At 41.4% G+C, this 12500-nt stretch overlaps 1 protein-coding gene across 24 annotated transcripts in view; it reads left to right on the plus strand.

Annotated features, from left to right (window-relative positions):
* Positions 1-12500, plus strand: part of dst (dystonin) — a 104165-nt gene that overhangs the window by 62514 nt on the left and 29151 nt on the right. For 23 of the 24 annotated variants that reach the window (XM_044212976.1, XM_044212956.1, XM_044212961.1 and 20 more), the window contains 12 exons: positions 247-370; positions 909-1117; positions 1201-1518; positions 1652-1818; positions 1948-2104; positions 2607-2733; positions 2914-2964; positions 4018-4253; positions 4414-4543; positions 4940-5139; positions 5254-5752; positions 6117-7585. In XM_044212976.1, coding sequence (XP_044068911.1) covers positions 247-370; positions 909-1117; positions 1201-1518; positions 1652-1818; positions 1948-2104; positions 2607-2733; positions 2914-2964; positions 4018-4253; positions 4414-4543; positions 4940-5139; positions 5254-5752; positions 6117-7585 — 3687 coding nt within the window. The remainder of the gene's footprint in view (positions 1-246; positions 371-908; positions 1118-1200; positions 1519-1651; positions 1819-1947; positions 2105-2606; positions 2734-2913; positions 2965-4017; positions 4254-4413; positions 4544-4939; positions 5140-5253; positions 5753-6116; positions 7586-12500) is intronic. The other variant, XM_044212959.1, reaches the window with a different exon arrangement.

Genomic DNA, 12500 nt, shown 5'->3' on the forward strand with positions numbered 1-12500 from the left:
AGCCTTTCTGTAAGTGTAACAGTCAAGGCAGACAGGTACATCTAACTATATCTGTGGAATGACTCAATATTTCCATAGATATTGTCCAGACACTCTTGCGCACCATCACTGTCGTTTTCATCTTCAGTCCACCACACTGGTGAAATGCGTAATCTGTAAAGTACAGTATAAATGTAGACAGAGGACATTTATTTATGTGGATACAGTTTTATTTTCTCTGACTTTCTCTTATATATTGATCTACAGGCCCTACAAGGTCAGATGACAGGCCACCAGACTGCTGTTGACACACTACGCAAAACAGCTGAGTCTTTGGTAACATCTGAAGGAGACCTGCTAAGCAACCCAGATGAGATCCAGGAGACAGTAGGTGAGGGAAAAATCTAAGTAGGGCACAGATTTTGCACCGTCTACATAATATCTGAGAATTTAAATGATTTTACATGTCATCATTGAAACTCACATAATGGAATTCGGATTTTGGCCTTTAAATATGCAAGTTGAAAGATGTCAGACATTGAAATAACTCTGAAATATCCTTTCAAAATTAAGTATTTGAAAGTACAACTTAAAGTTCATCAATCTCATAGCCCTGCAACTTGTTACTTGTAAGTAGGTAGGTTGTTAAGCAAAAATGTCAACATAGCCCCAAGTGTCCTTTTCTAAAAATTTACACAAGTTATCAGTGTGAAATGTGGCTTTCGGAGTGTCTCATTTGTATTCCTTTTCTCCAGTCATTGGTTTCTTGGCTTACACTTAAAAATGCTTTTACTCCACCAAAATTTTCAAACTCATAAATGCCAAATAAGTTTCTGCTTTGGTTTGAAATGTTTATCTCACAGTGCATCCCAAACAATGAGAAATTGTTCAGTTATAAACATAACCTGATTTGTTTCCATCCATTGCAGATGACATAGTTGAGCGCTATGACAACCTGTCCAAGTCTGTAAGTGATAGAAATGAGAAACTGCAGATCACCCTGACTCGCTCCATGAGTGTCCAGGATGGTTTGGATGAGATGATGGGATGGATGGAGGGAGTGGAGGCCAGTGTGAAAGAGAAAGGACAAATTCCCCTGGACTCTGCATCCATTGGAGATATCCTCAGCAAAGAAGCAGTATGTATTCTTGTTGTCTGCGGTTGATTTGTTTTTTATTTAGCTATTAAAACTTTTCTGTTTTCCATCCTATATTTTTTAAGGCATTAGAGCAGGACATAGCAAGTCGCCAGAGCAGCATCTCAGCTATGAAAGCCAAGGTGAAGAAATTTGTGGAGACGGCAGATCCCTCTGCTGCTGCCCTTCTGCAGTCTAAGATGGATGCTCTCTCCCAGCGCTTCTCTGATGCCTGTGACAAGCATAAGCAAAAAGTTTCCCAACTGGAGCAGCTAAAGGAGAAGGTGGAACAGTTTGATAAAGTCGCAGATAAAGTTCAGCAGTTTGTTGTGAAGCGTTCACAAGACCTACATGAGACAGACGGGCCAGGGAAAACTTTCAATGAACTGTCTGAGCTAATGCAGGTAAATACACTGCTGATGCTGTTTACCACCATAAATGGTATCCATATTTGGTGTCTTTCAGTAATGTAACATTTTCATCAAGAATTAGATTTTATACTGTAAGCAATGACTGACTATTATAATTTCACTGTAGAATACTAAAGCTGAGATAGCTGAACATGCCAGTGATTTGGAGAAGCTGCAGACTCTGTCCAAGGAGCTGTCTGAAATAAGCCCTGGTGGAAACAAAGCCCAGATCCAGAGCAAGATGGACAATCTCTCAAATATTTTCAGCACCTTCAAAGACACTGTCAAAGAAAAGTAAGCTGGGACAAGGGAAGGAAAAGAAAGGTCTTTGTATATTTTAACAATTAGTTAGACATCCATGTTTGTATAATGTTGGTACTGTACAGATGGATGCATGATATGACTGATTCTTGTCCACTACAGGGAAGAGGAGGTATCATCCTGTCAGGACCAGCTGGAAGAGTTCAGATCTGCAGCTAACGCTCTCACCAAGTGGCTGGAGCAGACAAATGAGAAAGTACCTGCGGTTCAGCCAAGCAGCAGTGAGAAAAGTCTGGAGGAGGACCTGCAGATAGTCACTGTGAGTCATGAGATATATAAAAAGTCTACTATAGAGACAATGTTATTCCAATATACTGTATATATATTATCTAGCTGCACTTAAAAGTGCTGGAACAGAAGCAACATAAGAAGAATCTATTTTGCAATAGATAGATGTAAGTGTGTTTTTATAGATTATAGTCTTATCCTCCCTAAACTCCCCACTATCCCAACCTGCCATCTCTGCCAACTAATGACAGATGGGTGATATGTGTTTACACAGGACAGCTCTGGGAGTGAAACACTATGTTGTCCAGCAGAGAGACTATTTTCTTCTCAAGATGTTACAGAAAAGATCACAGAAGTAAACCCTGAATCTAGTGTGAAAGGGAAAAATAAAAAAGACTCTTAGAGAAGCCAAATCATCCATTTTTTCTTGTTTATCCTGTTTCTCACATGACTTTTCAGACATCACATTTTGCTTTCTTGTGTTATGAGTGCCATGCTCCTATATAGCATTTATCTGATTAATCTATCATCAGGGATTATTAGATGAATGGACATCCAAAGGCCCTGCTGTCCAAGACCTGAACAGTAAAGGATCAGCACTATGCAGTCTCATCACTTTCCTCACATCCCCTGCCAAGACTAAGACCCCTAACAAGTCAGGTAAGCATCACTTAACCTCATCTGTTTGAATTATTCGGTGGAATGGGAAGCATGGTGTTTGGGTGCACTTCTAAGTGCTCTATACACTAACCATTAGCGATCATGGAAAGATCTTTCGCCAACAATCCTAGACAGTCTGCCTGTCCTTCACTCAAGCTTTGTCTTATGTCTTTGCATCAGCTCTTACTAATGGTGGTGGTCCAGGGAGCCATTCCTACCTAACCAATAAAGGTAATCAAGTGTGTATGTGTATGCTGCTGTGTAAATACATTATTTGTGGTGTGCTGTGTAGGTAAAATGGCTGGTTTTCAAAACACTACTATGGCTGTGGTGGCTCCATGCCAAGCAAATAGCAACTTTTGCAAATCACTGTAACAGCATGTTCAGATGATGAGTAATAAAGTTACAGGAACAGAGACTCTAAGACAGGGTTTATTGTTTTTTTATGTCCAAATTGAGCAAGTAAAACTCCATAGAGAGTTATTTCATAATTTCCCATCAAGCTTTTTCATAAATGAATCGAAATTTAAAGGACACAAACATCCATTCACACACACAGATGGAGGACACGTGATAAGATTAGATGTTCATTGGGCCTCCTGTAAGAACATTTGAAGAACATTTTTTGCATTCTTATCTACAGTATAAAAGACTCCAAGTTCTGCTCCATTTTTGGGCACGTTTCATTCACAAGAATATCATACAGGAGTAAAAAGGAGAACTTCACATTGCAGAACATCTTTTCATCTCCTGTCGAAAATCAGCAGATGAAAACTTGGCTGTGATAGTAGTAATATTATAGGACCCAAAAAATGACAGCTTTTACAACATTTTACATACATTTTTGTCGATTTCATTAACATTTAAACTCCAGATTTATTCAAATTAAGGTAATATAATACTTAAGTCAAACAACTGTTTTCCCCCCTTGTACGACTTGTGGTGGTAAATGTACAAGTTCTCTTAAATCACTTGTATGTGCCACTTAAGAACAAATCTGTTCTTCTGAGTGGTTCTTGCATGAGGCCCCATATCTTTTTTATTGAATTCATCATTTACTGTTATGACTTATTGGAAAGCTTGCAGTCATATTGAGGATTTCCGCAAATGCTTGATTTCCATCTGTAGGGACTTGGTGATACTTTCCTCACTCATATTGTGAACATACTGTACCATAAAGCTACTATATTAACAATGCCTCACTGTTTTCATAACCTCATAATGACACTCTGACTATAAACACCCGGGAAGGAAACTTAATAGAATTATTTTTGATGTCCTCAGAGCTGATGGTAATTCAGCAGAACATGTCATTCGTCAACGAGGGATACGCGAGCCTTGGGGAAACGCTGAAGAGTCGAGCAGCAGAGTTGAGTGGTTCGGTGCAGGAGGTCAAAGAGGCCCAAAGGGAGACGGACGACATGATGACTTGGCTGAAGGACATGAAAAAGACTGCAGCATCCTGGAACAATGCAGCCACAGAGAAAGATTCAGTGAAAACACAGCTGGAACAGCAAAAGGTATAGTGTTGTTGTTAGTCACCAAATATGACTGTTGTAAATTTAATTATGTTCTAAAACAGTCCTCAGTGACTTTCTTCTGCTGTGAACGAGATAGTCATAAGACACTCGAGTTGGAAATTACAGGATTCAGTAATTATAATTTGTTTCATTCTCTCAGGCATTTGAGGATGACATGAAGCAAAAGCGTGAGCAGCTCCAGAAGCTCAGAGAGAAGCTCCTCAACTTGATTAAGACTAATACGAACTCCCCTGAGGCAGCAAAATGGAAGCAGATGCTGGCAGAAATAGGTATGCACCAAGGGGTTGTCTCCAGATGGCCGTGAGTAATTTATGTCACTGAAACTGTCAGAGGTATGTTGAATCCCACTGATGCAAAATGAATCTCATTATGGCACTGGCCTTTGAGTAAAGGCTTTTTACAAATTGGCATATATGAGATGTTAGACCAGCTATATTACTAGTGCTCATCTAGTCATCTACCCACCACATACATACAGTACATGTTAACAGAATGTGAGTGTGTCTCAGTACCTGCTCTCTGCCGCACCAGTTAAATTAACACATTTGTAGTGCCAAGTCCTGCACAGTGGGATGTTTGCTAAGAGAACAGTAGGACAGTGGATAGAAAGGTGCTATTTTGCTGACTAATGCAGGCTGGTGTGATTGTTCTGCCCCCCTGCACAGATGCTGCTTGGGAAAATATCAGTGGCTCTGTAGAGGAGAGGAAGCAGCACTTGGAGCAGTCCAACAAGAATCTGGACATCTTCCAAACAACTGAGCTGCAGCTTGGTCAGTGGCTTTCAGAGAAAGAGCTGATGATGAGTGTCCTTGGACCCCTCTCAATAGACCCCAACATGCTTAAAATGCAGAAACAACAAGTTCAGGTAAGCATGGTGCATGTTGTTGGGAATAACTTGAAGCTTGTGCATCTCTTAAGAACCAATATTTCCTAAGGTTTTATGAAGGAATGTTCATCTTGACTGATTTTTGCCCTCCAGATCCTCCAGAACGAATTTAAGAGCCGTAAACCTCAATATGAGCAACTCGAGGAAGCTGCCTCTGCCATCCTGAGCTCCTCAGGCAACCAGGACCCCTCAAGTGGGAAGCTGGTGAAGGAGCAGCTCGCTGCCGTCACCCAGAAGTGGCAAGGCCTCACAGGACAGCTGGACCAGAGAGACAGCCTCATTGACCAGGCGGTGGTGAAGACAGGACAGTTCCAGGAGTTACTGAGGAGTATCAGTCAGACTGCCACTCAGCTGGAGAATCAGCTCACCAACCATCAGGGCCACAGCACCCAGCCTGATGCTGTGAAGAAGCAGTTGGAGGATGTCCATAACATCTCAACCCAGCTGAGAGAGGAGAGGAAGAAGCTGAAGGAGGCTGAGGTCATCAATGCAGAACTCACAGCGATGGTGACTGAGGACTATCTCAAAGCAGACTTAGCCAGGCAGCTGGAGAGTGTCAGCAAGCCCTTCAAACAGCTGGAAGAGAAAGCAGGTTGGCCTTTTACTTAACCTAATAATGTTGTGTTGTAATGTTTGGAAAGAAAGAACCATTCTATTTGTTCTGAGTCACAGTAAAATGCATTTATTCTATGACAACAATTTCCCAACAGGCTAAATTGTAGTAATAACAATCACTCTTGTGGAATACTCAAACTCTGGTCAAGGCACAATTTTTTTGTCAACTTTTTTACACCTCATTTTAAATTTGGCATCTGGTATAGTTAACTGAGGCTGCCCACTAAATTATATCAGAAATTTAGAATGAAAAGTCATCTGCAGCTACCTTTTGGTTCCACGTTTTGCATAAGAGGTGTTGCAGCATTTAACTCACTAATTGCCACATTTCTCTGTTGTAGCAAAACGGATCGAGCACCTCAACTCAACCTTTGCCAGCTCTCAGCAGTTCCATCAGACCTCCAAAGACTTCCAGTCATGGCTGGGTGAGAAGCTCCAGGACCAGTCTAAGCCTCAGCCCATCTCTTCCAAAGTGGACATCCTGCAACAAACCCTGGAGGAGCACAGTAAACTCCAGAAGGCTCTCAGTGAACAGGAGGAAGCTTATAACACAATCATTGAGGAAGGGGAGATGCTTTTGCAGAACACTGATGGTGCAGAAAAGTTGGCACTACAAGGGCAGCTTACTACACTCTCTTCCAACTGGGAGGAGGTGAAGAAGAGCTCTGTGGAACAGGCTGACAAACTCCAGACTGCTCTGCAGAGATCTCTCAAGTATCAGGAGCATGCAGAGAAGCTCAGCTCTTGGATTCAAGAGTGTGAAGCCAGCGAGGGCCGAGTCAAACTCATTGTTGATCCAGTTTCTGTGGAGACCTCCATTTCTCAGGTGAAAGCTCTCCAGAAGGATGTCGACAAGCACAGAGGGATGGTGGAGCAGCTCAACACGGCTGCAGATAGTCTTCTTGAGGTGGCCAACGCAGACACTGAAGCTATCAAAGAGGAGAAGGCTAGCATTGGCAAAAGAGTGGACAATGTAGTGGAAGTTCTGCTGAACAAAAGGGAGTCCCTGGAGAAGATCTCACACACAGTTAAAGAATTTAATGATGCCTACAAAGAGGCAAAGGGTCAGCTTGAGGGGGCTAAGAAGCAGGTGGATGCCTATGAATCACAGGGAGCGCAGGCACACAGCAACAAGAACCTGACCAACATGAAAGCCCAACATAAAAGTTTAGAGGGTGTCCAGAACCAAGTAGAACACCTGAAGAGCTTGGCCAAGGACCTTGTGGTGGATGTCCCAGATGCTGATGGGGTGACAGACCTGTTACTGCAGGCTGACAGCATAGAAAAAGACTACAGCACCCTTAACAAGACACTAGAGGAGACGTGCCAAGTCTTGGAGGGTAAACTGCAGGGTATTGGGCAGTTCCAAAACAGCATCCGAGATATGTTCACCCGTTTCACAGACCTGGACGATGAACTGGACAGCATGGCTCCTGTGGATCTTGACTTGGCCACCCTTAAAGAACAGCAGGACAGCATTCAGAGCTTTGTGGCTAAGCTGCAAGAGCTGATGGCCAACACGGCCAATGCTGGAGATAGCTGTAAGAAGATGCTAGAGACTGAGACCTCCCCTGACCTGTTAGGCTTGAAGAGAGATCTGGATGCTCTGAGTAAGCAGTGTGGTAAACTGCTGGACAGGGCTAAAGGCAGAGAGGTGCAGGTGCAGAGTACTCTCACCAAGCTAGAGGAGTTGTACGGTAAACTCCATCAAGCGGAAGATAAACTTTGCAGAGCTGTGGACAAGGAGGCGTCCCAGGAGGCAGTCGGCATGGAGACAGATGTCATCAACCAACAGCTGGAGGCCTTTAAGGTATAGTGACCCCAATTTAACAAAACAGTATCCTAGAGCCCCCTGACAAATGCTATTGTTATTGTTACTATAAATTAATCTAGGCTAAAGCTATATGCTAAAAGCTACATTCTCTCCTGTGTTTCACATATATTTCAAAATTTTAACGTTACTCTAATTACAGGAATTTACAGTTAGTATTTAAATGCTGTCTATCCACAAAACCTAGCATTGGGGCAGATTACTAGCAGGCTCTTCACTGAGCACACTTGCTACATACGTGGCAATCCTCTGGGGACTGCTGGTTCATTAAGGGCATCTGGTGTTAACAAAAGAGCTGCGGCCCATATGCAATGATGGTGCGGGAGGGATGGACTGTCACAGCCAGGTGGTTGCCAGCAGGGTGTCACTTGATTCAATGGTCCCAATAATGAAGCTGAGCCTGCATCCTGATCTCTTAACATCGATATTGTTGTTCTTTTATGTTTGACATTATCTCTGGCTCTAAGCTTAGAGTAGCCTGGTGATAATTTGACCATTTTGACACAGACACCAGTTAGTAAAGTGACGGTTAGCGATCATTAAAATGAAACCCAATAGTATTTAGTGCTGAGCTGAGCATCCATTTAGGCTTGTGGTAATATGAAGTTAGATTGCTAAATGTAGTATGATAAGGGCTTGATTGTTATAGACACACTTCACCGTTTAGCCTACCAGTTAATTTAGTCACTGTGATCATATATCTATATATATAAAATATATTGCAAAAAGCAAAATGCAGTCTGATTATTTAGATAAACTTGCTACTTTGTAATTATTCCTTTATGGTTAATACTGCATGTGCTTTTATCTGTACTTCACCCAAGGATGTTAATTATGAAAACTTATCAGTACACACTAGTTTAATTTTATAGTTGGCACAAAGCAGCCCAAATGCCTGTGCATTATAATCCAAAAGGCCATAGATTATTCCTTTAGGCTTTTTCTTATTGTATTTAGAATGTTTGGACTAAACATTTTAAAACTGTATACAGGTAATTATATTTGTACTACAGACATACCACACAGCTTCCTAATTGTCCTAATGGTCTGTTTTCAATTCCTCTGCCTCTCCATATTGTCTATAAAATCGTGGAGGCCACTCTTGTTGGTGTCAGTGAGGGATAAAACAAGGGGTAGCCATTAGCAAGATTTACAGACAGATGCAAAATATTTTAAAAGCCTGTATATTCCGTGGAGTTTTCCAAAAGAAGATTAACCTATATTTAGAGGTGAAATTATGAGACACTTTTTCATTTATAGTATTAGATAGTATTACAATAAAACAATGTAAACATCCGCATATAGGCAAATGACACAGATCTGTCCTAAGATGTAGGTCAAGGGATTTTGTTTTTCAATTGAGGGGGTGCTGCACTCACGTAGGAGGGCTACGTCCAAACCTCCAGTTGAGTTACATGGATTAAAATATCATTGGGGGTAGCTGGGGTGTCAGTTTGTTCTGTGGAGTTTGGTTCAAAGGCCTTGCAGGGTAACTATTAAAGAAGTGATTGATTCAAATTGTTGCTGAGCAGCGTTGTCATGGAGCATGTTTTTACCCCCTCTTTGTCTTGTCACCAGTCTGGGTTGAGAGGGCATATATGGCCTCAGCTGCTGCTGGAACATCCCCTTTGTATTCATTCGTACCAGTACTACAGCAAAGCAGTATTGGAACTTGAGTTGTTTCTTTATTTAGTTGCAGCATGAAAACATTAGGTGATTGTGTCATATTCTGTTTTATACTCAGCGGATCAGGCTCTTGTTACTGTAAGTAACGGTAAGTGGGCTTTATTGGCAGCTGGTGAGAAAGAAATAAACAGAGAAAGACAGCGCTTGGATTTGTCTCTTTCATGTGCTGTTACCATTTTAGGTCAAGTTTTGAAAGAGACACGCCTGACTTCATGTGTTTACTCTTGTTTTTCACATGAGATTTGTAAGAGCTCGGCTGAAGAAATCCTGGTGTATGTATATCTTTATGTTTACCTTTAAGGGCAGCTCTAGTGACTCAACACTACTGGGGGTTGGCGTGGGTGTCTTTTCTCTCCTCAGACATTACATCAGTGTCTCTTGCAACTCAGAAAGGAATTTCTACTGACTGAATCACACCGTAGCTAACCTGGTTCATTGAAATTGATGAGGGCAAAAAGTGTCATTGTGACCATGTAGTGTTGCTTACTCACTGCCACATAGCAATGATACACTCGTCTTTAAGGGAAACATGAAACCTCTAGGGGCCAGTTGCTATACAGGTAGAGTACACATTGTTTTGCTGTAAGGCGATTATGTTGAGTTTTCTATTTAACAAAGGTTTCCAATGCCAACCTATATCTTAAGTGTTAAAGTAGTCCTCAACTGAACCTAAATGCCAGAAGACGAGTTAGAAAACAATACTCTATACATACACATTTGTGACATGAAAACCCATTAATTAGTAGATGAATGTTGTTTCAGACCTCTGGTTCCTCAGTTGATCAGCTGACTTTACCTCTTCTGTAGTAAACACAACAGTGTTAGCCTGCTCGGTTGCTAGATAGCAACTGAATCAGTCTTAACAAGATTTATTTAGTCGATTGGAAGAAAATTAATCTGCACCAAATTTGATCATTTATTAATTGTTGAAGTCATTTTTAAACAAAAATACCTGCAATTGTTGGTTCTAGCTTCGCAATCATGTATATTTGCTGGTTTTCTTAGTCGTCTATGATGGAATTGAGGTGGATATTTGTCACTATTTTATGACATGTTTTAGATCAAACAATTAACCCATTAATAAAGAATATAATCAGCACGTTTAATTGATTATGAACATAATCGTATTTCAGCATTCAAGTTACAGCTTAATATGAATAAAAAGAACAACAGCAAAAGGAGCAAATAACAAATAATAGCAAATACTGGTTGTCACTGGTGAGATTTGATAATCAGGTATCTTCTACATAGAGAGTACACATTTCTGCCCTGTCCTACTCAAATTTGGCTCTTAGTTACGCTGTTGTGCGCTGTGCCTGATGAGTGGTGCAATTAAAAAAGCTTTTTACAGTTGTTTGACCGGAAAATGTGTCCTCTTTTTAACCTTCAACTTTTGGTCTGCACTGTGCTTAAATGAAATTCAGCATTCACAATTTATGTGAAGTTCACCAAGTATCGAAGTAATATGGGACAGTGGGGACAAAGGGACCTGCAGCAGCCAGGAAAATGACTGGAGGAATAATTTGTATTCATGCATTCAAAATCATAACTATTTAAAAAGTATCCAGGTTTCAGTGGCTGAACATCCTTTTTAAAAACCCCACCAGATCTTAAATGCTTATTTATCTCTGCCAGCGTCCTCTTTCCGTCTCCTCTCATGCGTGCAGAAGTGGACAAAGAAGTTGGGATTGTTCAGCTCCTTACCGAGCTACTGTGGTGTAGACAATCCAGGAAACAAAAATAAATTCCTTTCATTATCTCCTCTATCCTCCTTTCTTCCCCTACCCCGGTCACTGGGCATAAAAAGCGCCTTCATGCACTTGGCAGTGCTGTTGGTGTTAAATTACCTGGGACCTGTGCCTCCCTCAGCATTCCACAGTAATTAAGAATATCTGCAGGGTCCACAGCAACCGTCCACGAGAAGAAAACAAAGGGCAAAGAGAGGAAAAAAAAGGAAAAATGTGTATCTATTTCAGCATAGTGTGATGTCATCAAAGTGGGAGCTGCTGCTGCCTGCTGGTCTAGGTTTTTTTTTATTTTTTGTAAAGTAGAAAAGCTGGTGTCTATCGCTTCCCCTCCCCATTCCCTCGGTCACTGAAAGAAAAAAAGAAGAAAAGTGAGTGATTGTGTCAGGATGCAGAAGATGGCTTAGAAGTGAAGTCATATGGGCCATGCTGACATAAGGGGGAAAAAAGGGTCATGTGTCCACCAATCAACATGTGCCGGAGCGGCTCTGAGCACAAATGGAGTTGTGGCAGATGTTGTCTAAATAATGAGCGGGGGCGGGGCATGAAACCCTCTGCCAGGAGGGTGTCTGTCATTGTGAGGGAGCGATGAGAGAGAAAGGGCAGGCTTTTTTGTTTATCCAGGAGTACCAGCTCTCTTCAGAACTGCCCACAGTTTTTGGTAGAGCCTGTTGGATTTGTCTGTGGATATTTTCACTTTGCACTGAAGATTTTCGTTTAGCTCGCATGGATGCTGCGAGGATTTCAGGGAAAAAGAAGCACTTTGGACCACAGGAATAGTGATTAACTTTTGGCAATGCACGGAGAAGAGCCTAAAGGAATATTTTTGGGATAGGTGACTGTATTGAAAGACTGGATTTTCATTCCTAATACGGAGTATGAAGCTGCTACACAGTCCTAGCTTTTGTTTGGGATTTTTTTTATATTGTGTTACATATTTGGATTTCTATTTTTTGTATCTAGATCAACTTAATTGTGTCCATAATCTTTAACAGAAAAGCACCTGTAGATTTTATTTTGAAAAATAAGTTCAAAAGTTTAGTATTTATTTGTTAACTTCTCATTTAAGAGAGGAGAAAAATTATTTTGCACACTGTTGCTTCTCATGTAAATTGATCACATTGTGCTCCTTTTTAAATGATTCAGTGTTCACTAAAGCAACATATACCTCAAAGGATTTCACTACATCCTTAATCTTTTCTTTGTAGTGAGTATTGAGTTGTTTTATCATGGGCAAACCGCTAAGCAGACCAGATTGCCTCAGACAAAACCCTTCCTGTGTGGGGAAGGGGGAAGAGGAAGACCTGAACATTGATGACTGCTATGTGCCCCAGAGGTCCATTTATGACACTGTCCGGCTTAACGAGCAGATAGACTCAGGCTCTAAAGGCAGCCTTTCTTCCCGGCACTTCACAGGCACCCTACCTTACACTCACCGCACGCTAGACCTCAGCAGCCTGTGT

This window comes from Siniperca chuatsi, linkage group LG11 (genome assembly GCF_020085105.1).
Source record: "Siniperca chuatsi isolate FFG_IHB_CAS linkage group LG11, ASM2008510v1, whole genome shotgun sequence".
Classification (NCBI taxonomy): Eukaryota; Metazoa; Chordata; class Actinopteri; order Centrarchiformes; family Sinipercidae; genus Siniperca; species Siniperca chuatsi.